At 44.8% G+C, this 24615-nt stretch overlaps 1 protein-coding gene and 1 non-coding gene across 2 annotated transcripts in view; one reads left to right on the top strand and one right to left on the bottom strand.

The window, feature by feature from the left end:
- Shroom3 (shroom family member 3) overlaps nt 1-24615 on the bottom strand; it is a 282325-nt gene that overhangs the window by 176209 nt on the left and 81501 nt on the right. Inside the window, exon 2 of the mRNA NM_015756.2 lies at nt 8644-8798. Coding sequence (NP_056571.2) covers nt 8644-8798 — 155 coding nt within the window. The remainder of the gene's footprint in view (nt 1-8643; nt 8799-24615) is intronic.
- Nucleotides 989-1100, top strand: Mir1961 (microRNA 1961). Its single transcript, NR_035487.1, has one exon. It is a non-coding gene; the product is annotated as a microRNA 1961 (primary transcript).

Raw genomic sequence — 24615 nt, 5'->3', positions numbered from 1 at the left:
CAGTTTGGAATACATTTGTCTGAAATAAAGCCATGCTATCCCAGGAATGAAATCGGGTCTTTTATCATCCAGCCTCCTTCGCTGGGGAACAAATAAGGCATTCCTTTGTATGTGGCTAGCTAGTGTTCGGTGAGCACATGCAACCCCCCGGATAAAAATAGTAGCTACCATTATATACTTCAGGGGGAGGGATGCCCCTTTACTCATTACAGCGAGGGAATCTTATTGCATACCTCCCAGGAAACCCAATAAGGTGTTACATGAAGTTTCCACGGAAAGGAGCAACTGGCTAGGAAATCAAATCCGGACGTCTACACTGAAGCCCAGAACTCCAGGGAGGCCAAACCTGTTCTGCGTATGGTCCCAGCAGGATTGAAATACCTCCTCAAAGCACACGGTGCAAATTCCCATGATGCCAGGCCTCTTGGAAGTGTGCCTGAGGGCTGAAGGCCACTACAGCTGCCGCCGCTGCCCCCCCCCCCCCCCAACAACCACATGCTCAAGGGGGAAGAAGTGTGTAGAGGCTAAGTTACCACAGTTCTCAGTTCTACTGACTTCCCCTTGGGGAGTCTAATGCTGGGTCCTAAAATGGGGTATAAGTGGTGCTATGGCTCATGATTTACACTCATATCTCATCCCCTTGCCCAAATTTTAAAGAGCACATGATCTTGTGGTAGGAGAGCAGATGAGACAGAGGAGGTGCACATCCACAGGAGAGGCACTGTGACTACTGAGAAGAATCACACAGGAGCTGAAACCGCCCTCGACATAGATGTCATCTCTTCAGTGCCGTCCTCCCAGGACTAGTGTGAACACACCCTCGTCCTTTACCATTCCTCCTGCACTCAGTTGGACTGGAACTTGACATGTAGCCCAGAATGACCTTGAACCTCTGATCCCCCTGCCTCCACCTCCCAAGTGCTGGGATGCAGGCATGTGCTACTTCACCTAGTTTTGAGCTGTTGATTAAACCTGGGGTTTCATGCATGCTAGCCATATCTGAAGTTCAACACGCCCTCCCCTCTTCCTATACGTCTATGGAGGATTTACCTCCATATACCTTGAGAGATGAGGTAGTAGTTAGAACTTTCATGGAGCAAAAAGCATTTCTCAATTAACATTTGCATGCAGGTGAGGTGGGGACGGCCATAGCTGTGCACCTTAAAGAGTACTTGAGTTTTAAGAATGCACTTGTGGTGCTATAAGAGATGGCTCAGTGGTAAAAAGCACTTGTTGATCTTGCAGACAACCTGGGTTCGATTCCCAGAACCCCACATGGTACCACACTCCCATCAGTTCCTGTGATTCTAATGGGTTGTTGTTTTTTTTTTTTCCTGGCCTCTGTGAATACCAGACATGCACATGGTACATAGACACACATAGGCAAAACACTCACACACATAAAATAAAAATCTCAAAAAAAAAATCTTTGTAGATGCCTATAAAACAAATTCTCTCACCTTTTCTGTTTGTCCTCAGCTCCTACTGCTGGCCCATTCAACAGCTCTCTCCGTACACCTTACTTTCACCAAAGACTCCATACTGCATGATCCAAAGGGTACATCTTCAGATTTCCCTGCCTGTGTGTGGATAATAGGACTGGTCCCGCCCTCTGATGAATCCTCTGAACCAAAGAGCCGCAAAAGGTACAAGAGCACGTGCCTAGTGAGTTCTTCTTCCCTTCTTGGAACGCAGCTTCCTGCCACAAGCTATGACGTAATGTGACCAGAGCTCTCCCAAATCACATTCTTCAGGGAAGACTGCCAAAATCCCCATCCCAAAACAGGCCCTTGACAAGTAAGACCCCTCTAAGCACAAAGGCTTCATAGTTTTTCAAATCTGCTGTATTTTATTTATTAGCACTAAATAGTATAGTCTTAAAATATTTTTATGGCAGGACGGTGGTGACAACCACCTCTGATCCCAGCACTTGAGAGGCAGAAGCAGGTGGATCTCTGAGTTTGAGGGCAGCCTGGTCTATCTACAGAGTGAGTTCCAGAATAGCCAGGGCTATAGAGAAAAAAAACTTCAAAAATCCCATACACACACACACACACACACACACACACACACAAGCTCTTCCAAAGAAGGTCCTCATGGGATACCGATTGCTTATTATAATGAAAGATTTCCATATTCATGACCTATGTCCCAGCACTTCTGTACGGAAGACATCATTGCTTTGCTTTACTCCTCTATTGTAAGGAGAAACGTACAGAGGTTACATTTATATCCAGAACCCAGCAGTGCTGAAATTGGAATCTATCTCTGAAGTCTTCCTCACACCGTTGATATTTTCACCCCGATACCTGGTACCTCCTTGTTATACTATCTGGTCTGCAGACCTCTGTTTATGAGACAAGAGGTCCTGAATCTCAACTTCAACTTTTCTTACTTTTAAAATAAGGAGGTTTTAGCTAGGTATGGAGGCACATTCGGGAAGCAGGCAGATCTCTGTGAGTTCAAGGCCAGCCTGATCTACACAGTGAGTTCCAGGACAGTCAGGGCTCTGTAGAAAGGCAACAAGAAAGGAGTTTTATTTCAGTTTCTTCCTTTGATGAACTCTTAAAGTGCGAACTCTGCAAAGTGCTTTAAATGATCGGTTTTGTTAATGGAATGGATCTGAACTCTCCTCCCAGCTCTCTGAAGGCTGGGTCCCAGTGCTTGGTCCATTCAGGAGGGGTGTTTGGGAAGTGACTGTAGCTGGTTTCATCCATGTGTGGATCCATAGTCAGGTATTTGGAGGTGATGGACCGGTTGGGAGGTGGGACCAAGTCAGAGGAAATCAGTGATGGCTGAGAAGGGAACCTTCTGGGCTGTTTTAATTACTGTTTCTCTTTTGAGCTTTCTCTCCCTCTCCATCCCTCTCCTCACGGCCATGAGAGGGACCCCACCATCCCTTCTCCTCCATGATGCTGGGGCATGGTGGGGAATCAACTGACCTTAGCCTGAAAGTCTAAAACCACGAGCAAAATTACTCTCTCCTCCTTTAAGCTAGTTTCCTCGGGCCTTTCATCACAGCCATGAGAAGCTAGCACACTGTTAATCACAGCAAGTTGCTTTGAGAGGGTCAAGTGCATTTTCAGGGAATGGAATCGGGTAGGTGGGGAAGAGGAGACAGCCCTGTGAAGGATGTGGGGAGGGCTACAGTCTAAGAAATTATTTTCTCCCATAGACTATAACCATGAGCTGGCAAAGAAACAGGTTTGACCAACCCTTCTTTATTAATAGTTAATAGAGTTAATTCTGTATCCATTAAGCTGGACTTCAACAGCAGAGCGATCATTATAAGACATTTATTTCAAGACCATTGACTTGCAAATCTTGGGCGAGCTGCAATGTCAAAACTCGATCTAGAAATAAAAGGTCAAAGGGATCGGACACATGGAGGTAACAAATGTTTGAGCCAGTCATTCCGACCCAATAACGTCATCCTGCTCTTTATATGAAGAAGCGATTTCCCTAGCCCTCAGAAATGTGGGATGGTCCCTCCGGGAGCCTGTGGGCCTCAGGGCTGCAGCAAACTCCGTCTCCTTTTTATAAGGAAGGACAGAGCAGCTGCTGGAGCCACTTGGTTTGATGTCAGGGGCTGATGTTGGAATTTAAGTCAGCTGAGTGTCCTGAGCTCCCCTTCGGGAAATTCAAGGTCAGAAGCAAATGTCCTCTTCGTTTACAAAACTGTCCTGGATGAACTAAAAATTAGGGTTGTGGGCTAGAGAGATGGCTCAGTGGTTAAGAACACTGACTGCTCTTCTGAAGGTCCTGAGTTAAATTCCAAGCAACCACATGGTGGCTCACAACCATCTGTACAGCTATAGTATACTCATATACATAAAATAAATAAATAAAATCTTATCGTATCTTTGGAGGTAGTCCCTTAGTTTGTATTTTGAGATAGCCTGGTCTGGCCTGAATTTGCTACATAGATCTGGCTGGTCTTGAACTCTGCCTTAGCCTCTGCTTGCCAAGGGCTGGGATTGAAGGGGTGTGCCAGCCCCATTGTCCAGAACTCACAAGACTGAGAGGGACACTTGCACCTTACTACACCAAGCAAACCAAGCGTGGCTTCACTCCCCTTCCGGAACTGGACAGTCAGAGAGCACTGACTGAAGCATATGGTCACAGTCTTCAAATACAATGCAGCCTTACAGGTCGGAGGTACAGATCACACTCTTAGTTCTCAGCACCCACACTGGGTGGCTCACAACTACCTGTAACTCAGCAACAGAGGGTCTGATGCCCTCTTCTGGCCTCTTGCATAATGAACATGAACAACCACAACCACAACCACAAACACACACATACACACACACACATACACACATACACATAAATATAATACCATATAAAGCAAATGATAAAAAGAAATCTTTTGTTTTAAAAATATCTATTATTGTTATTACTGTTTCTTTGAAACAATGTCTCTCTCTCTCTATGTGGTTTTGGCTGTCCTGAACCCTGAACATATATATAGACCAGGCTGGCTGCAAACTCACAGAGATCCACCTCCATCTGCTTCCAGAGTGTTGGGCTTAAAGGCATGTGCCACCACACCTGGCAAGCCTTATTTATTTTTTTGTGTATGTATGCTCTGTTACATGTATTTCTGTGCATCGCATGCATGCTTGGTGCCTGAGGCGATCAGAAGAGGGTGTTGGAGTCCCTAGGATTGCAGTTACAGACAGCCGTGACCTGTCATATGGATGCTGGGACACCAACCCAGATCCCATGGAAGAGCAGCCAGTGCTCTTAACCACTGAGTCACTTCTTTAGACCTATTTCTTTTAAAAAGCCTCTTGCATCATATACAGTCATCAATTAAATCTGAAGATCTGTTCCTCTTATCTACCAGTTTCCTTCTGAAGGTCACCTGGCCCTCAGACAAATATTTTACACATGTCTGCCAAATGAAGTGTGTGTTGATTTCAGACAGGATTTGGAGTGTTGGGTCTCACGGTGTGTCTTACTCAAATTAACACTCTTTGTATGGGCTTTGGATCTTCGCATTCCATAAAGGTTTCCCCAGCTGGGAGATGTTTACGTTCCTCTTGCCAGGCCCTTTTTAGCTTATCATATCACCCCCATCACCCTCATTATCCACCACCAGCTTAGACTGTGGCCCACGCGCAGCCCAGCTTTCTCTGTCCCTGAAGGCTCTGCACTGCCCTTTTGCTCCCAAGAAAGGCTAAGCTCCGCCCTCTTCATGGGTCAGCAGAAATCCCAAGATCTCTGACCCTTGGCTCACTGGGGGCTTTGCATGTCTCTTGTCAATTGCAGCCTTTTAAGAGGGTGCTTCTACTTTGGCCTGTTCTCAGTCACCCTGAAACTCACATAAACACTGTCACTCTTGGCATTTTTATGTGGACACCATACAGGTGTTACTCTTAGCCACACAGAATAACTTTAAAGGAGGTAGGTAGAAGTGCCAGCAGGCACATAAACTTTGACTATACAAGTTATTGGTCCTCCATAGACAGCCACTATCAGTTACATTTCTAGAAAATCATGTAACACTATTATTATTATGATGATTATTATTATTAGTAGCAGCAGTAGCAGTAGTAGTAGCAGTGGTAGTACTGGGATTGCTTATGAAGGAAAGCAAGCTAATGAATTAACACAAATCATTTCGTCAAAATGGAAAGGAACAAAATCTCAGGCTGAGGCCAGGATATGACAGCTGAACATCAGAATACGAAAGCAGCGGAGTCCAGCGTAGGGGCTTGCAGTGGGTCTGGAAGTATAAGAGGAAAATGCCCTTCCATGTCTCTTGCAGCTTGCCAGTGAGAGAGGTGAGGCAGGCTCCTTTGCCTCTAGCACGGAGAGTTTACCCTAAACATGGACACAAAATGGACAAGCTAGGGTGCACTCAACAGACAGACACCCCAGAGACAAAAAGTTTCCCACACCAGCGGGCAGGGAGAGCAAGACTGCCTGTAACCTTATCGATTTCATTACCATATCTAAAGAAAGAATGTGTCAGTCAGAAAGGGGATCTGGTGGTGAGGATTGAAACTGGAAAGGGGGACTTAGGCAGTGTGATTCCCTGGGGCTCAGAGGGTCTTGATGTCCAATGGGCAGGTAGAGCATCTGGCCTTCAGAATAGATGCCACCACACACATCAGCTCCCGCAGGCAGAGGTGACACACTTCCCCTTTAGTATTCCTGAAGAGATGAAGTATATTGATTCCCATCCATTTAGAAGTGTCCATCTTAAAATGAATTAGCACACGGCCATGGTGGTTAATGCCCAGTTGCTTCTGGGTTTATATAATGTGACTTTACACTCCTAAATCCCACAAGTGCTGAGATGTCCAGCACTAACTTTAGGCCTATAAGCAGATCACAGGCCCCCAAACCATAATCAATCCATCGAGGGAAGGAAACGGGGGCTTCTGGGTAAGCAGGCAGCCGCATATGTGACAGTACAATAGTCCCTCGTGACTCTCTAGCCCAGTTGAGAACAAACAGGGCGGACGACTGCCCACATTCTATGCACATTATTAACTTTATCCATCACAGTCAGTATAATGTCCTTTTGAGGAAGGGAATATCACTTCTGTTTTATTGAATAAATGAGGTGAGTGAGGCTTAGAGGGTCCCATAATCAGTCAGCAGCAAGGCTGGAGTTTAACCCTTCATGCCAAGTCAAACCCAATTGGCAATGATTCTGCTAGAAATAACTCACATGCCATGTCATGATTTGACGGCACCTCTAGAGCCCCGTAGGCTGCCAATGTGGAAGCTTTCCCTTTCAGCCACCAATGCTAGAGTCCTGCCAGACACATCAGGAGTGTGGATTCCATGAACACCCTTCCTTGGCACCGCTGTTCTCAAGCTTCATACAAAGGTGACTTAAACCTTCAACTCTTTTCTAGAAGGGAGGAATGGACCCCATTGTTCTAAGCCTTTCTCCCCATCTGAAAACTCAGCCCCCATGTCTGAAATGGCGGTGTGCTTCACTTAAACCCTTGTTTTAAACTTGATATATTTACTTATGTACTTAATGTGCTGGCGGTCGGGCATGCACAGCACAACGTGCAGGAGACCCTGAGGATCATCTGTAGAAGTCTATTGTCTACTTCATCATGGAGGCTGGTAGGTCCTAGAGATTGAAGGCAGGTTGTCAATCTCTGTTGCACCTTTACCCACTGAGCCATCTCATTGGCACTTAGATCTCGACCTAGCCCCCAACATTAGTGACTTATAACTAATTAAAGTTGTATAGCAGTGGTGTTGGGGATGTAGCTCTGGAGTAGAGCACACTCTTAACATGAGTGAAAATTAGACTCAACTCTTCAGCACTCTCTACTAAGAAACTGTAGATAGTCAAGATGGGTGATGTAATTTGATATTTGTATGCATTATGTAATGACCAATCAAAATTAATCAAATTAATCAGTGCACACACTACCGAACACTATTGTGTGTGTATGTGTGTGTGTGTGTGTGTGTGTGTGTGTGCTGGGTGCATTCAGGCTTGCTTGTGGTAAAGACACTTAAGAGATACCCTGGCAAATTATAAATATATAACACAGTATCAGTAATAACAGTCACCAGGCTACAGAGCATACTCCTAGAACTTCCTTGTCTTGGTTGCTTGGTTGCTTTTTGGAGATAGAGTCTAGTTGACTCCAGTTAGCCTTAAACTCACTCTAGTCAGGCTGGCCTCAAACTTACTGAACTTCCTCCTTCCAACGGTAGGACACGGGGTTCACCACAACTGGCCTCTTTCACCTTCTAACTGGTGTTTGGGCTCTTTAACCAATATCCTTGTATTTCCCTTAGGCTGCCTCCCAGGCAAGTGCCATTCCAGTCTCTGCCTCTAGGAATTCTACTTGCTAGACTCCAACCAGTATGTCAGATCAGAGTATATCTTTTGAGTTCTTTTCATTATGTGGAAAACATTATGTTCTCCAGTTTTGTTTATGTTGCAAGTGGTATAGCAACCTTTTTTTTGGTGCTCTATAATATTTATAGTATATGCATGTGTGCTGCATGTTGTATGATTTACATATGTGAGCTTGTATACATACACCAACCTCTTCTTTATCCACCTCTCATTTGGTGGACACAGATTATTTTCATATCTTGACATAAAGCAGGTATTTTAATCCTCATGTAAAGATGAAGAAACTATATTGAGATGCTGTCTGAAAAATATTTGGACTAGAGAGATGCTTAGTGGTTAAGAGCACTTCATGCTCTTGCAGAAGTCTGATAGCTCACAACCATCTGTAACTTCAGTTCCAGAGAATCCAACACCCTCTTCTGGCCTTCTTGGGTACTGCATGCACATGGTACATATACATGCATACAGATAAAACTCATACAAGCACACCCACATACCTGAAAATAAAATAATTAACTTAAAATATTGCAAGCAAGACTTTCCCCCAAAAGGACCCATCACTCCTAAGATGACCAAACAAGAAGGATCCACCAGTCTTTTAGCCCTGAGTTGTAGGCACAGCTAACAAAATATCACTTAAATTAGCTCTTAGTCTATCACTTTAGGTTCAGAGCACAGGGCTGCTTAGAGCTCCAGCCATACTGGAGATAAGTTACACACCATGTCAGGCAGGACAGGGAAGTGACACTGAGGTGTTAGAAGGGACAGGGTTGGCGAGCCAGCCCACTCACCTGCGCACCACCAGCCGCAGGGTCTTGTAGGACCCTTTCACTAGGGAGACAGCCTCTCTCCTGGAACTGCTCAGCGCCACCTCATTGATGTGTATGACTTCGTCCCCAGCTTGCAGTCCGGAGCTCACTGAGTCGGCTTTGCCCCCTTCTTCAATCTGCTCAGAGAGATGAGAGAGAGCCACAGTGACTCTGTGTCCAGCCTGGGTCAGTTCCTTTGTCCTGAGCCATGCCTGGACAGACGCAGAACATGGCAGACCAGCTGCAACCATACCCCTTGCACCGGGCCAAAGTGTAATCTTTAAGAAGTAAAGGACTGGCCTCTCTGCTCCATATTCTCTAGTACCTGTAACTCTGCCCATAGAGGGCACTCACTAACATTAGCTGAATGGATGAACACAGTTCTGGAGACCACTAACCCAGGGACCCCTGGACACCCCCTTCCCTCTCCAAATCCACTTGGAGCTTTTTGCTTATTTCTTTAGAAACTGAAGTGGGTTTTGTGGTTGTTGTTTCAACAGAGTCTCATGTAGCCCAGGCTGGCCTTTAATCTGCTATGTAACACAAGAATAAACTCGCAACTCTCTGGTTTCCACTTCCTGAGGGCTGGGATCCATGGGTATCGACAACCACTCTCAATTTGTACCCAAACTGAGTAGATAGATAGCCCCATCCCGGTTGATTTGTTCTCGATAACTCACTTCCCACTTTTTGGTTCAAATTATAGCCTGCTGGATAAGCAAAGTGGTATAAACCATGTGGTATCATTCAGTAGTGTAACAGAAATGAAAAGACGCAGAAGTGGCAAGAGGGCAGTGTAAAGAAGCTACATACTCTAATTATGTGACATTCTGGAAAAGGTAAACTACAGAGATGGTGGAAGATCTGTGGTCACCAGAGGTTAGTGGAGTCAGCACAGAAGCCTTCTGGGTAAATGAGACTATTTTGTGTAACGCTGTAATAGTGGAGACATCTGTCAGGCCCTAAAAAGATATACCAAGAGTAGATGTTAATGCTAATGTGGACTTTAGGTGATGTGGTGGTTTGATTATGCTTAGCCCTGGGACTAGCACTATTAGGAGGTGTGGCCTTGTTGAAGTAGGTGTGGCCTTGTTGGAGTAGGTGTGGCCTTGTGGAGGAAGTGTGTCATTTTGAGGATGGGCTTTGATACCCTCCTCCTAGCTGCCTGGAAGGCAGCAGTCTTCTGTTTGCATTTGGATAAAGATGTAGAACTCTCAGCTCCTCCTGCACCATGTCTGCCTGCACACTGCCATGCTTCCTGCAATGATGATAATGGACTGAACCTCTGAACCTGTAAGCCAGCCCCAATTAAATGTTGTCCTTATAAGAGTTGCCTTGGTCTTGGCATCTCTTCATAGCAATGGAAACCCTAAGACAGGTAAGAATGGTGTAAATGTGTGGATGGAGCAGGTGTGTGCAGGTGCAGGAGGCATATGGGTAAAATGGTATCCCCTCGGATTTAGACTTTAAACTGCTCTGTACATAGTATATTTTTGAATTGTTTTAAAAGCCAGGGGGTGGTGGCACACACTTTTAATCCCAAAACTCAGAGACAGAGACAGGCAGATGTCTGAGTTCAAGGCCAGTCTGGTCTACCAAATGAGTCTGTGACAGCCAGGACTACACAGAGAAACCCTGTCTCAAAACAATAATAAAATAAACACATTTTAAGTTCTGGATGGCTCAGCAGTTAAGAACTCTTGCTCCAAAATCAGCAGCGCTGAATTTGGATCCCAGCACCCGAGGAACAAGCCTGTTCTTCCCAAGATGACTGTAACCCCAGTTCCAAAGCAGTCAGAGGCAGTCTCAGAATTGCTGGGTCTCAGCGTAAGCTACAAACTGCAACCTGAGTCTAGGGAGAGACAACATGTCAAAGGAAAACAGTGGAGAGAGATGGAGGATACCTGACGTTCTCTTCGTGCTGCTGTGCTCATGTGTGCATACATACTCCCCCCTCTCCCTCTCTCCCCGTCTCTCTCCTCCTCTCTCCCTCTCTCTCTCCTTCTCTTCCTCCTCCTCCTTCTTCTCTCTTACACACACACGCACACGCACACGATAAAATAAGTACATCTATTTTGTTTGTTTTCCAGACAGGATTTCTCTGTGTAGCCCTGGCTGTCCTGGAACTCACACCATAGACCAGGCTGGCCTTGAGCTCACAGAGATCTGTCTGTCTCTGCCTCCCGAGGGCTGGGATTAAAAGGATGCACTACCATACCCAGCTGTACTTCTGTTTTGTCAGTTAGACTGACAGGTGGAGGGAGAAAAAACAAGCAATGAGGTCATTGAACAGGTTCATGCCGGGGTGAGCAGGACACCGACCTCGTGCTTTGGGAGTGAACAGAGGGAAACGTTGCTTGGTCCAGCGTGCTGGTGGATGGTGATGGGATATCTATTGGTCAGATAAAGTGATGCAAAGAGGGAAGCAAAAGGAACTCAAAGGCAAGGGAACAAAGCCTGGGTCGGGTTTCCCCTTTTTCATAGTTTCTCCGAACAACTGTTTCTATAGTCAAAGACCGCCAACAGATCTTAGGATCCTTAGAATGGACCAAAAAGCAATTTGTGTTGCTTTCATAGTTATAAAAATAAAGCTGTAGATTTGCACCTTACCTACTTCCTTTTTTGAACAATAAAAATAGTATATGCTAAAATCAATGTTTTAATTAATTTGCTAGTAAACACTTACATATTGATTACACAGTTAGAGAGAGTGGGGATCATGCACAAAGGTATAAAATTCCACCTGCTCGTTCACAGCACTCTGAAGAAGTCACTGCAACTCAGCAGTGAGTTTTATGTGCATTTTAAAAAGTTTATTTAACAAAGATGCTATTCCATTTTACACGCCTCGGCAAGCTTCACGGAGAGGTCTGACGGTGATTTGTTATGATCCTGCGCCACACATACACACTCTGAGAGAGCTAAGATTTGTGCTCTCTAAGCTTCTGACTGTTCTACACTGTGCACATGCAAGATGGAGCAGCAAGATCCACTGTGTGAACCGCCAGCCGCAGCTCCTGGCCTACTGAGAAACATCCAAAAGTGGGAGCCATTGTTTTTCATAAGTCATACAGTATGAAGACACTGCCATTCAAAACAGCTCATCACATTATCGGCTGCATGAAACTCGAGAGTGGAGATGTCACAAGCTGTCTTTTAGTCCTTTTGCACTAATGGCCATTGCTGCCTAGTAAACTTCCCTGCCAGCCTGGATATCTAGTGCTCTCCACGCATACTGAATAGCCTCCCCAAGGCCTGTGTCAGCTGTTCAAATTTTCCTCCTACCAGGATCTCTCTCCTCTCTCAGCTGGACTTCGGAGCCTTCTCCAAAAGCCACAGCAGCCCACACTGATAACAGCATAGTCAGACTATATGGCCTATTTCTTAGTAGCTATGTGACTTTGAACGTGTGACTCAACCTCCCCATGCCTCAGTTTCCCCATCTAAATGATAAACATTTACCACATGTATAGTGGGATTACAAGAGCCTACAGGATAAAGCAGTGTCTGTAGCATAGCGCTTACTCAGAGGAGTTCAAATACAGTTACGATCCATCGTTTCAGGCCAAGTTCAAGGTCCATCTCCTCCAAACTGTCCAGACTTCTCACCAATACCCACCCCAACTCCTTTACCTCTGTATTCACCTATGAAGACAGTCCCTGAGGTTGAGAGTGTAGCTAAGTAGCAGAGCTCTTGTCCTGCATACAAAAGGCCCAGGCTTGTGTCCCCAGCATTAAAGAGAGAAGAGCAGAGAAAGTAATGCCCCTCCCCTGCTTTCAGAGACCCAATGAACAAAATAATATAGAAACATAATATGACATTCAAATAATTTACTTCCTTAGCCAACTTTAACATAATGCCGTATTCCCCACATGATCGCTCAGCAAAGTCATTTATATCTTGTCTATTGTCTGTCCATAGGCTCACCTTCCCTAGCTTGAACTGTGAGCCTTTGAAGACAGGACTCAGTCATGACTCCATCTGTAATTAGGTCAAAATGTAGGACTTCCTGAGAAAGCACAGCTTTGCGGCTGTAACAAAATACCGAGCAAGTCGATAAGAGATGAAGGTACAGTAATGAACATGATCAGGCTCTCCCCAATGCAGGCTGTGAATCCGAGTTCTGACCACATTATTCACCAACAAATTGAACAAAACAAACCCTAGGAAATGGTCAGTGGTGTATATGAAGATGGAAATCAAGTTATAGAATCAATGGCAGATGAACAGATAAAGTCAATCTGGGACACACACAATGGAGTGCCACTCAGCCATGAAGAAGAACGGGATTATGTCATTCTTCAGGTAACTGGAGGTTATCTATCCTGTTCTGAGTGCAGAAAGATGAATATCACATGCTTTTTTTCATGTGGGGAAATCTCAGGTTTTTTAAGTGGTTAATTTGGAAGACAAGGGAGACTAGTGGGACAGGAAGAGGGGCCAGAGAGGGTCACAGAGGCTGAACATGATCAGAGTACATTACGTACATGTGAAAATAATACAAAACAAAGGAGCCAGGGGGATGCTTCACACCTGTCATCTGTCACTCAGAAAGCCAAGTCAGGAGGCTCATACCGAGTCCAATACCAACCTGGGCATCCAGAGGTACGTACAGAGATTGCCAAGAATCCGTGACAACAAAACATACATTTATTTTCTATAAGTTAAAAGAGAAGGAAGAGGAGGAGGAGGAGGAGGAGGTTCATTGTAGAGTTTCCTTCGTGTACATTCATGACTGAGATGAAAGCAAACATTAGGAAGGAAAGGTGGGATGTGACCCAGAGGACTAAGCCACATTCCAAGCCCCCTACCCCCCACTTTCTATATTTACAGAGTTGCCCAGAAACTCTTCACTTTTTACTACACTTTTAGGTTTGAACTGCTTTTTATTGTTTTCTAAACTTATTTATTGAAATAAGTTCTAACTAGATAACTCTGTCTGGCCTGGAACTCACAGTCACCCCCCTGTATTTGTCTCCTTAGTGCTGGGATTAAAGGTATGTATTACCACACTCCAGAAAAAAATATATTTCTACTGTTTAATGTTTTGCGGTGCTGGGGCTGGAACCTACACAATGCTAGGCAGGTACAGCTTTAATTCCATCCTTAGCCCAATATGTTTACTTTAATTTTTTTAATTTTAATTTTCTAATTTTAAAAAGATTTATTTATTTGTTATTTATATGAGTACACTGTAGCTGTCTTCAGACACACCAGAAGATGATTACACACCAGAAGAAGGCATCGGATCCCATTACAGATGGTTGTGAGCTGCACCATGTGGTTGCTGGGAATTGAACTCAGGATCTCTGGAAGAGCAGCCAGTGCTCTTAACCACTGAGCCATCTCTCCAGCCCTTTAGTTTTTAAAGATTTATTTATTTTATGTATATGAATACACTGTCACTCTCTTCTGACACACCAGAAAAGGGCATCACATCTCACTATAGATGGTTGTGAGCCACCATGTTGTTGCTGGGAATTGAACTCAGGACCTCTGGAAGAACAGTCAGTGCTCTTAACCACAGAGCCATCTCTTCAGCCCCCCAAGGCAACACGTATAAAGGAAAACATTTAATTGGGGCTGGTGTACAGTTTCAGAGGTTTAGTCCATTATCATCATGGTGAGAAGCATGGCAGCATCCAGGCAGACTTGATGCTGGAGGAGCCAAGAGTTCTACCTCTTGATAAAAGGAAGCAAGGTAGGAGACTAGATTCCACAGTGGGCGGAGCTTGAGTATAGGAGACCTCAAAGCCCGCCCACACAGTGACACACTTCCTCCAATAAGACCACACCTCCTACTAGTGTCACACCCTATGGGTTAAGCTTTCAAATATTTGAGTCTATAGGGGCCAAGTCTATGCAAACTACCACACCCTGAATGTATATATGTATATTATGTGCATACCTGAGGCCTAGAGATGTCAGATGTTTTCAGATTCCCTGAGACTGGAGTTACAGACCATTGTGAGTCACCATGCGGGTGTTGGGAACAAACCTGGGGTCTTTCTCAAGAATAACAAGGGCTCTCAACCCCTGAGCCAATGCTCAAACTCCCCACATGCTTACTCTTAAAAAGTTAATTAACATAATAATTTATGAAACTGGAGAAGCAGAGGCTGAGATAATGTTTTGAAATGGTATTTCTATGTAAAACACTAGTTGGGCACCTACTTAGACTTGCATGCTTTTGTTTTGTGTTGCTGGGGGTGAACCAGAGGTTCATGCCCTGTCACTAGGTTACACCCACAGCTTCTGCTTCTTGCTTTGATTCTCCAGCATCACCACACAGTCTCTGGGTGAGTCACGGTGTCTTAGGGTTTTAATTATCTCCAGAGATACTTTCAGGTCTTTGCTCCAACATGGATCTTTTGTAAGCCCTTGGCTTTTATTTTCAGCTTCTTGCTCTCTATTCTTTTGTGTCCTTCCACTATAACAGGGCGTTCTTATCAACCCAAACAGACCCTGCCCATCTCTACCTACCCCTCCTATGAGTAGCTCCTGCCCATCTTGAGACAAGCCTTTTTTTGCTATCATTCTGATCATGCCACATTTTCAGCACTTAAACTCCGAAGTCAGAAACTTAAGAGAGAGAGAGAAAGAGAAACAGAGACAGAGACAGACAGAGAGAGAGAGAGGGAAAGAAAAAGACTTATCTATTCACCCATCCCAAACATGTTTTTGAGCACCTAACATTTCCAGGCATTCTCTTAGACCCAGGAAATAACCTGTACCCTCTCCTCTTTCCCGGAGTTTACATTCTAGCATATTTTTAGTATAGTTCACATCTTTGTCCGTAACTAAAAATGCTGGTGCCAGAGAGGCAGACTGGTAATAAACAGGGCTGGATTTTTCCCTTATCTTAAGGGCACTTCAACTGAGCCATGTAAACAAGTCTCCCTGGAAGGTTAGGCAGTTTCCAGGAAAGGGAGGAGGACTCTGGGAAGCCTGCTGGGTACCTGGATCTACCCAGGACTGTATCCCAAAACGGGTATCTCACCCAAAAGGCCTACCCTGGGTTTTGAATGAAGCTAGTTTCACAAGTGTTGATTACCACATTTCAGCCATTTAGGGAAAATAAAGGTGGCTGTTTTGTTTGATACTGCCTTAGGATGTCAATGGCCCCTCCTACCTCAGGGGTGAGAGCTCTTCCCTGCCTGGCTATCACAATGTCAGCTGACACAATGTTTGTTGATGGTTTGATAATAAACATGGTTGCCATGCAAGTTGAAGCTACTGACTAGAACAAAACTATCAATATTGTCTCTATCATAACAAATGATAAAATGAACTGTTGATACAAACTGATAGCAGCCAAGTAAGCTTGTGTGTGTCTGTCTGTCTGTCTGACTGACTGTCTGTTTGTCTGTCCGAGTATGGATCTGTGGGCATGAGTGCTGGTGCTGGAGAAGGCTAGAGGCATAAGATTCCCCGAGGCTGGAGTTACAGGTGCTTGTGAGCCATGTGACGTGGGTGCTGGGAACTAAATTCTAACCCTTTGGAAGAACAACCCATAGTTGTAACCTCTGAGCCATCTCCTCAACTCTGAAGCTCATGTGATTATTTACAGTATCTAAAATCATTGTCATGACTTCAAAAAAAAAAAAAAAAGAATATTCACAATCTTCTTGAACTAGTCATCAAAGAGAATATTCCCTCTAACCCCATGCAGTGCTGACACTGTCCGTCAAGATTCACTGGGGAAAAAGCTTATTATTTTAAACTTTGGACTGATATATTGGCAGCTAACAAGGTCACTGGCATTCTTTATCCAGTTTCACCTGCAGAGAATTTACTTACTCCAGGAATGTGACTGTCACCAGGTTAAAGAGCTTTAAAGAGCTTCAGATAGCACCAGGCAATGCTGACTAGCAGATCCCCAAGCCAGCAAAGGCGGTGGAGATGCACACATGGGCGCCCACAACAGACATGTGCTTCTCTCTCCCCTGAAATCCTACATTTATCTACACCTGCGGAAATCAGTTGAATTGATTTTAATTATTTTTAAAGGGCATTTTATTTGTGTGCGCGCGCGCATGTGGGGTGTGTCGGAGGGATTTCGGGAGTCAGTTCCCTCCTGGTGGTGGAAGATAGCACGGTCTCACTTCAGGGCTCTATCTGATGTTAGCTTAGTCTGGAAGGCTTTATGCCCAGGTGACCATCTGACTTTATCGTTATGTCCAAGCTAGAAGAGGCATTCCCTAGCTACCCCTTTACAGCAAGAGATGGTACACAAGGCCTTGCACCTGTTACTCAAGTGCCTTACCACTGAGCTACACCACCAGCCACACCCCCTCTAAGAGTCTTCATCTTCCTTCCCAACTGCATTCCCCCTTAGCACTTAATCCATGACCAGTACTTAATATGTATACACATTTTATACATTTATTCACATAAGCAGGTAAGTAGGTACGACATAGTGTGCGTAAAAGTCAGACAACCATTTGTAGGAACCAGCTCTTCCCCTCCACCATGTGGGATTAAGGGCGAGTACCTTTCTTCACCTGTCAATCATCTCATCAGCCCCATGACCTATAATTTTCCTTTCTTTCTTTTTTTTTTTTTTGTACATTTATCTACTGTTTCCTTCCATCTTATTTAATCTTTTCCACGGTTATCTTTGATTCCTTTTTTTGTTTGTTTGGTTTTTTTTGTTTGTTTGTTTTTTTGTTTTGTTTTTTCGAGACAGGGTTTCTCTGTATAGCCCTGGCTGTCCTGGAACTCACTTTGTAGATCAGGCTGGCCTCGAACTCAGAAATCCGCCTCCCTCTGCCTCCCGAGTGCTGGGATTAAAGGCATGCACCACCACGCCCAGCTTAATAATTCCTTATTTTTTTATTAGATATTTTCTTTATTTACATTTCAAATGTTATCCCCTTTCCTGGTTTCCCCTCTGAAAATCCCCTGTCCTCTCCCCCCTGCCCCCTTCTCACCAACCCACCCACTCCCGCTTTCTGGCCCAGGCATTCCTCTATACTGGGGCATAGAACCTTCACAGGACCAAGGGCCTCTCCTCCCATTGATGATTGACTAGGCCATCCTCTACTACATATGCAGGTGAATCCATGGGTCCCACCATGCGTTTTCTTTGGTTGGTAATTTAGTTCCTGGGAGCTCTGAGGGTACTGGTTAGTTCATATTATTGTTCCTCCTATGGGGCTACAAACCCCTTCAGCTCCTTGGGTCCTTTCTCTAGCTTGACCTATAACTTTTCTTGTGTGTCTTCCTTATTACCTGTCTCTCACTCAAATATCAGTCTATGAGAAGTCTGGCTGATGCCTGTCATAATTTGTCCCCAGCACGCAGAACAGTGCAGGAACCAAGATTAGTGTCCAGTATTCATCATCTAGCTAAGCAACGTGTCATTGCCATAGCAACCAGGTGTTGTTGGGTGCCTCAGATTTCAATAATGGTACTATCTCTACCGGACTGTAAAGTTAGTGTACGCACTTGGTTTATAACAAATGTCCATAAATTCTCAGCTACAGAACAGAATGCTGATGCTCAGAGGGTGAAATGGCTTGTGTGTGCATGGCTGAACATTAGGAAGAGGAAAGAGCTGAGGTAGAGTTCCAGACAGACTCCAAAGCCCACATCCTCCAGTCTGCTGCCTCTGAGAACCCCTCAAGATCTTTGTCCCAGACTAATACTTCTCCACTTGTCAGTCTAATCCCTCAAGTGCCCAAGAAACCCAACACTCTACATTTCTGTGTCCTGATCCTTCTTTTTCAGAAGTCCTAAGAACTGGAAACCGATTACATAAGCTTATAGATTTAACAGCAGTCACAGATCATGCATGGGAAAGCAAGCTGGCATCTACCGCCCCAGCGGTAGGGAGGTGTGGCTACGCAAAACCGAACACATAACACCTTCTGCTTAATCTCATCTCTATCTGGGGTCTGATTAGAATCCAGCTCATCCTGCAGAGGGCAATCACACCCGAATTTCACGGCTATGTGATGTCCCAACTTAAGAGGTTCCTCTCCTTTTCCTCACAACTCTTTCCGGCACACTGGCCTGATGGAGCTCCAGGGAGGGAAGGGTAGTTCAGGAGAGCTACAGTTCATGGAGTGTCCTGCGCAGTCTGTTTGCTACTTTCTTGGTGACTTGAGAACAAGGGTATCCTCTGTTAAGAGCAATAACTGCAATAAACTGATAGGCAAGATACCAAAGATTAAAAAGATAAAGGATCGTGTGTTTAGAATGCAAAGCGCCCCACCATGAGTTTATGTGTTTAAATACATAGTCCCTAGGCAGTGGTGATATTTGGGAGGGTTGTGGCACTTTTAGGAGGTGGGGCCTCACTTGAGGAAGTGTGTTGCTGGAGGTGGGTCTTCTGGTTTTACAGCCCAGCACCACTTCCTGTATGCTCTCCATTTCCTAAGTAACTAGTCACTTTACCCACTTCTTGTCTCCCCTCCCCCAACTTGAGAGATGTACCCCTTCAGTTAGCCTAAGGACTGATAAACCTTTTCAGTCCCTAAATTGCTTCTTATCAGGTAATTCGGTCATGGTAACAAGCAGAGTGATACATAGTATTTAGTAGATAAAAAAGTAAAGAACCTTTCGACTGTTCCGAATGTTACATTCTGTTCTCTGGGAATCAGTGTTACTCATAACTCACTGGGTATTCTTGGTTTTGAACTGCACAGGAAGTGTGGACAATGAGATAAATACAAAGTTCTTTCCAAAATCTGTACTTGGCTCTCATGTTCTATGAAACTACACAGCCTTTTGAGGGACACAGAACTAACTGCTGGGCTATAAACAAACAGAAATGGTTCTGTGAACCAAATGGCATAACAGTGGTCCTGTAGTGATGCCTCCCATTGCCTACCTACCTCTCTTTCAATGATGGATCACCAGGATTCTTGATTGAGGATTCCTCTTCTGGGCCATTCAGTGGTATGTCTCGTGGGTTGCCTGGCATTCATGAATCCTATGCTCTAATCCCAACTTTGTCCTTCCGTAACAGGACCCTGGATGGGCCTCGCATCTATAAACCATGGACACTGTCTCTTCTGTACTATGGGACAGAGATTTACACACAAGAATGCGTGCCTCACACTATAGAATTCTAGTTTTCTTTAGATTGGAATACATGTGTACTGCTTAGTATGTGTGAGGACTTGAAAAAGAATGGCTTCCGTAGGCTCATAGATCTGCATGGTTGGTCTAAAGAGAGGGAGTGGCACTATTTGAAAGGATTAGGAGGCGTGGCCTTGTTGGGTTAGGGGGCGTGGCCTTGCTGGGTTAGGAGTGTGTCATTGGTCCCAGGCCCCACACAAAGCCCGGTGTCTCTTCCTCTCTTAGTCAGTGGATCAGGATGCAACTCTGTGCTACTTCTCCAGCCTCCTGTCTGCCTGTGTGTTGGCATATTTCTCACCATGATAATGAACTGAACTTCTGACTCTGTAAGTCAGCCCTCAACTAAATGCTTTCTTTTATAAGAGTTCACCTTGGTCAGCGTGTCTTTTCGCAGCAATAGAACACTAAGACAGTATGAAAGATCATGTAAAAACTTGCTTTTTGTTATTTTTTTTTCTTTTTAAGATAAGAGGTGTATTATTCTCCCTGTTTAATAGCCTAGATGGAAAGCAACAAAATGGGGAAGAGGCAGCGTGATGGATAAAGACTAGAAAATTGGACCAGCACAGGATGGATTCCCCCCTCCCCATATTGATGTGCATCTTTTCTGAACATGCATTTTCTTACCTAATACGGGACCATGCAGGGCCGTGGGTGTGGGGGAAAGAGGGGAGTGGGAGAGAACCCGAGCCCTGCCAGAGTTCTAGTGCTCTGGGCAGGCAGATGCGGGAGGGCTGTGCATGCTGTTCACGCAGCCCCAAGTGGACATCTGGCTGTATTAAGCCACTGACCTAACATGGTGGGTGGTGGACAAAGGGCAGCCCCAGGTACCAGGTCAGCCTCTGGCATCCCACGCTGGATACAGCGGAGGAGCAGAGAACAGAATAGGGGCCCCAGGGTGGCACTAGGCCTGGGGAGGAAGGGAGGAAAGGGCAAGGGGAGAGGGGGCACTGGATGGTTCCCACGCAGGTGAGAGTCCTTGGTCAGGCCTGTGGCTGAAGCACAGGATGACCTTCCGGCAGGAGGTTAGACATTAAGAGAAAGCCCATCCTATCCTTTAAGCATGGTGGGCCTTGATGATCAGAGACAGTCTATGGTTTTAGAGCTTTATTGTAGAAAGGCAGGGAGAAAGGAGAGAAGGTAAAAAGAGAGAGAGAGAGACCACGTGGAGACCGGCCATGGCCACGTGGAGAGAGGGAAAGAAAGAGAGTTAGAGAGTAAGAACGGTGAGGGCTAAAAAGGAGGGAGGAGGGGCCAAGCAGCTTCTCTTATAGTGGGCTGGGCTATCTGGCTGTTGCCAGGTAACTGTGGGGAGGAGCATACCTGGCTATAGCCAGGTAACTGTGGGGGTGGAGTCTAGCCAGAATGCCAGAAGCTTGGGACATTGTCTGTGTGACTGATAGCCATAGACCTCTCCTGTGGGGGCTGTGGGGGCAGTAACTTCGACAGGAGCCAGGGGTCCAGGAGACATGATCGAATGCTTTCTGTCTCATGTAGGTGGAAATTACCACCCACCAGGGTTCAAGACCTAAGCTCTACTGGAGACCAGGCTGTTTGTGCATAGCCCATTGCCCCACAGGACCACAGGACAAACAACACTAAAGTTGTGTGAGGGTCATGTGAGGAAAGACATAGGAAGTTCTTTCATAGGACAAAGGTTACTGAGGCACGCCTCATGGACTGCACAATCCCCTTCAGTCAGCTTTATGCTTCTCTGACCATTTACAGCACAAGAACGTCATGTCATGTTAGCATCTGGAGCTATCCGGGGAACGGGCTGATGGAGAGGGCAGAGGTTATTTTCCTAAAGTTCTAAACCGAGCATTAACCTGATTTATAAAGGCACAGACAGGAGGGAGACAGTCTTACTATCAGAAGGAAGTTTTTGTTTCCCAGAGAGGTCCCAGGATTTGAGGTCACTCAGCACCACCCACACGGGAGCAGCTGACTGAGCCCCACAGCCTCTGAAAACCCAGCCAGGCTGAAGTCCTTGATTTTCTGCTCACCAAGAGGGAAGATCTGATGGCAAAGCTAGACAATGGCCAAGCTTCACCAGAGCATCCACACCCACTCAGCTTTCCTCATTGCAAGAGAAGTGCCCAGACTCCAGCTTCTCCAAGGTGCTTGATTCCAATAAAATTGAGTCGGGGTAACTAGAAAGTTGAGCAGTCTGTATCCACCTCCATTTGTTTATTTATCCTTCTCAGCTTACAATGGAGTTGAGGCACTCCTTAGCAACGCACAAGAACAGAAGAAGCAGCCAAGGGAATCCGAGCAAAATGAAAACATAATAAATGAAGCAGCAAGGATCCACTCCGTGGGTGGGGGATTTTCATTACCCACCTGAGTATTCGTTATTCATGTGCCTATTGGTCCATGGTTCTGTGAGGAAGGAGAGTCACTCACAGATAGTCACAACTGCTGAAAGCAGCTGTGACCTTATCTACTCCACAGCCCTGGTGTCCAGCTCCATGTCCAGCAGTCCCGCCATGGTCAGCTTGAATGTGAGATGGCAGACAATTCAACAAGCCCAAGGTAGTTAACCCAGGATATAATTATCCAACGGTTAGCCAATGCTATAATTATACAGTGGTCTGGAGCTAACCAATAGCATAGTGAACCTGGATATCTTTCCAAAAAAAAAAGGTGGAATACAAAAGATAAAACATTATCTTAAAAGAATGTAAAGAAGTCAGGATGGAAAATAGCCATCTTTGTACAGAGGATATCTTGTGCATTGTATGGATGCACCACATGTCAATTCAAAGACCTATGGTCTATGACTTAGGCAGGAAATGGGAGGGGGACATTCAAGAGGAGAAAGACTTCTGAGATAGAGCTGAACCGGAGATCTGCCAGGAAGATGTGAGGAGAGAGACGCATGGTACCTGAGCACAGGTAACTAGCCACATGGCAGAATGCAGACTAGAATAAATGGGCTATTTTAAGTTCTTTCTAGTCATAGAAGAGCCTAGCTATATAGTCAAGGTATTAGTAAATATATTTTGAGTCTGAATATTCTGGAAATATGGGTCTGGGAGGAAGAACCAGGGCCTAACTTCAACGATCCTTCTTCATTATTCCAGGATTAGCCAGGGCTGTAATTGTAAATTATTTTATTTTTATTATTATTATTTTACTGAGTAAAGTTAAAGATACTTGTTTTCATAGATGTTTGTTTTGATTTTCAACTTTCTATCGTTTGAGATCACATTTTGGTCATTGTTTTAAAGCATGACAAACTTTGCTACTAACTCCCTGGAGTGCTCCATGACACATATTTGGCTCTAAGCCTCGTGGAGACAAAAGCCAAAAGTAAACGTTTATTTATCAAATAGTGAGGCACTGTGGGACACAGGGATGGTACATTAAAGTTGGCCACTGGGAAGTCTCAAGCCATTAAGAAGTCCAAGAAGGCAGAGATGGTCCTTCTCAATTGCCCTTGTTTTCTTTAACAGTATCAAAAACTAGCTGTCTAGGCTGGGGACATGGCTCAACGGTTAAGCACACCGGCTGCTCTTCTAGAAGTCCCGAGTTCAATTCCCAGAAACTACATGGTGACTCATAACCATCTATAATGAGATCTGGTCCCTTCTTCTGACCTGCAGGCATACATGTAAGCAGAACACTGTATACATAATAAACCTTAACAACAAACAAACAGGGCTGGTGAGATGGCTCAGTGGGTAGGAGCACCTGACTGCTCTTTTGAAGGTCCTGAGTTCAAATCCCAGCAACCACATGGTGGCTCACAACCATCCGTAAGGAGATCTGATGCCCTCTTCTGGTGTGTCTAAAACTACAGTGTACTTACATATAATAAATAAATAAATAAATAAATAAATAAATAAATAAATAAATCTTTTTAAAAAAAGAATAAACTTTACTTTAAAAACAAACAAACAAACAAACTAGATGTCTGATGAACCTAGTGGTGTCATTAATACTGTTCACTGAAAATTCTTAAGGGTGGGTCTGATGGCACAGGATGCCAGCTACTCTGTAAGCAAAGGTAGGAAGACTGCAAGTTCAAGGCTAGGCTGGGCCACTTAGTGAGACTCTGTCTTAAAATAAATAACTATTAAAAAGCTGGAGTCATAGGTCAGTGACAGAGTGCTTACATAAGCATTCACGGGGCCCTGAATTCAATCCTTAATACTTAAAAAAAAAAAAAAATAGTTCCCAGCTTCCCACCTTGGCCACAGTCTGAGACTAGAAGCTGGACAGTAGTATGGGACAAGGAAGCCATTTCTGGTTTTTTGTTTTTTTTTTACAGGAAACCATGTTGCCTCTACTTCTCCAGGTGTTCTTTCCTTGGGCACAGTGACTGACAATGTTGGAATAGACAGTAGGGGCTAGTCACTCTGTCACTTAGGGCTGAGTAGCTAGGTGAGCTGCTGTCCTGCAGACATGCTATGGACATAAAGAATGAGCAAGGAACAGGAGTTGGGGAGGTGCTTGTTGTAAAGGCATGAGAACCCAGGTTCAGATCCCAGCACCCACATGACTTCCCGGTGTGTGTGTGTGTGTGTGTGTGTGTGTGTGTGTGTGTGTGTGAGATGTGTGTATGTACATGTACCTATATACACATATGTTACCACATATATGTGAACATACACACATGTATACATACCACATACAGGCAACATGAAAACAAAAAGAAGAAGCAAGACATAAACCTGTGTTTAAGCTAACAAGGCTTCCATTTCTGTTTCATTCAGACAGAAAACCATGATAAATGGTTCTTTAAATCTAAAGGCATTTATTTCTATTTATAACCATTTCTGAAATAATTCCAGGAGTCTTATTCCATGTTCCTAAAAGAGACCTTCTGCATTACCCTAGTGTGTTTACATTTAAGGTAA

The sequence above is a fragment of the Mus musculus genome, chromosome 5, assembly GCF_000001635.26.
Source record: "Mus musculus strain C57BL/6J chromosome 5, GRCm38.p6 C57BL/6J".
NCBI classification, from domain to species: Eukaryota; Metazoa; Chordata; class Mammalia; order Rodentia; family Muridae; genus Mus; species Mus musculus.
The sequence above is the reverse complement of the archived record's forward strand: the minus strand, read 5'-3'. Positions and strand labels throughout refer to the sequence as shown.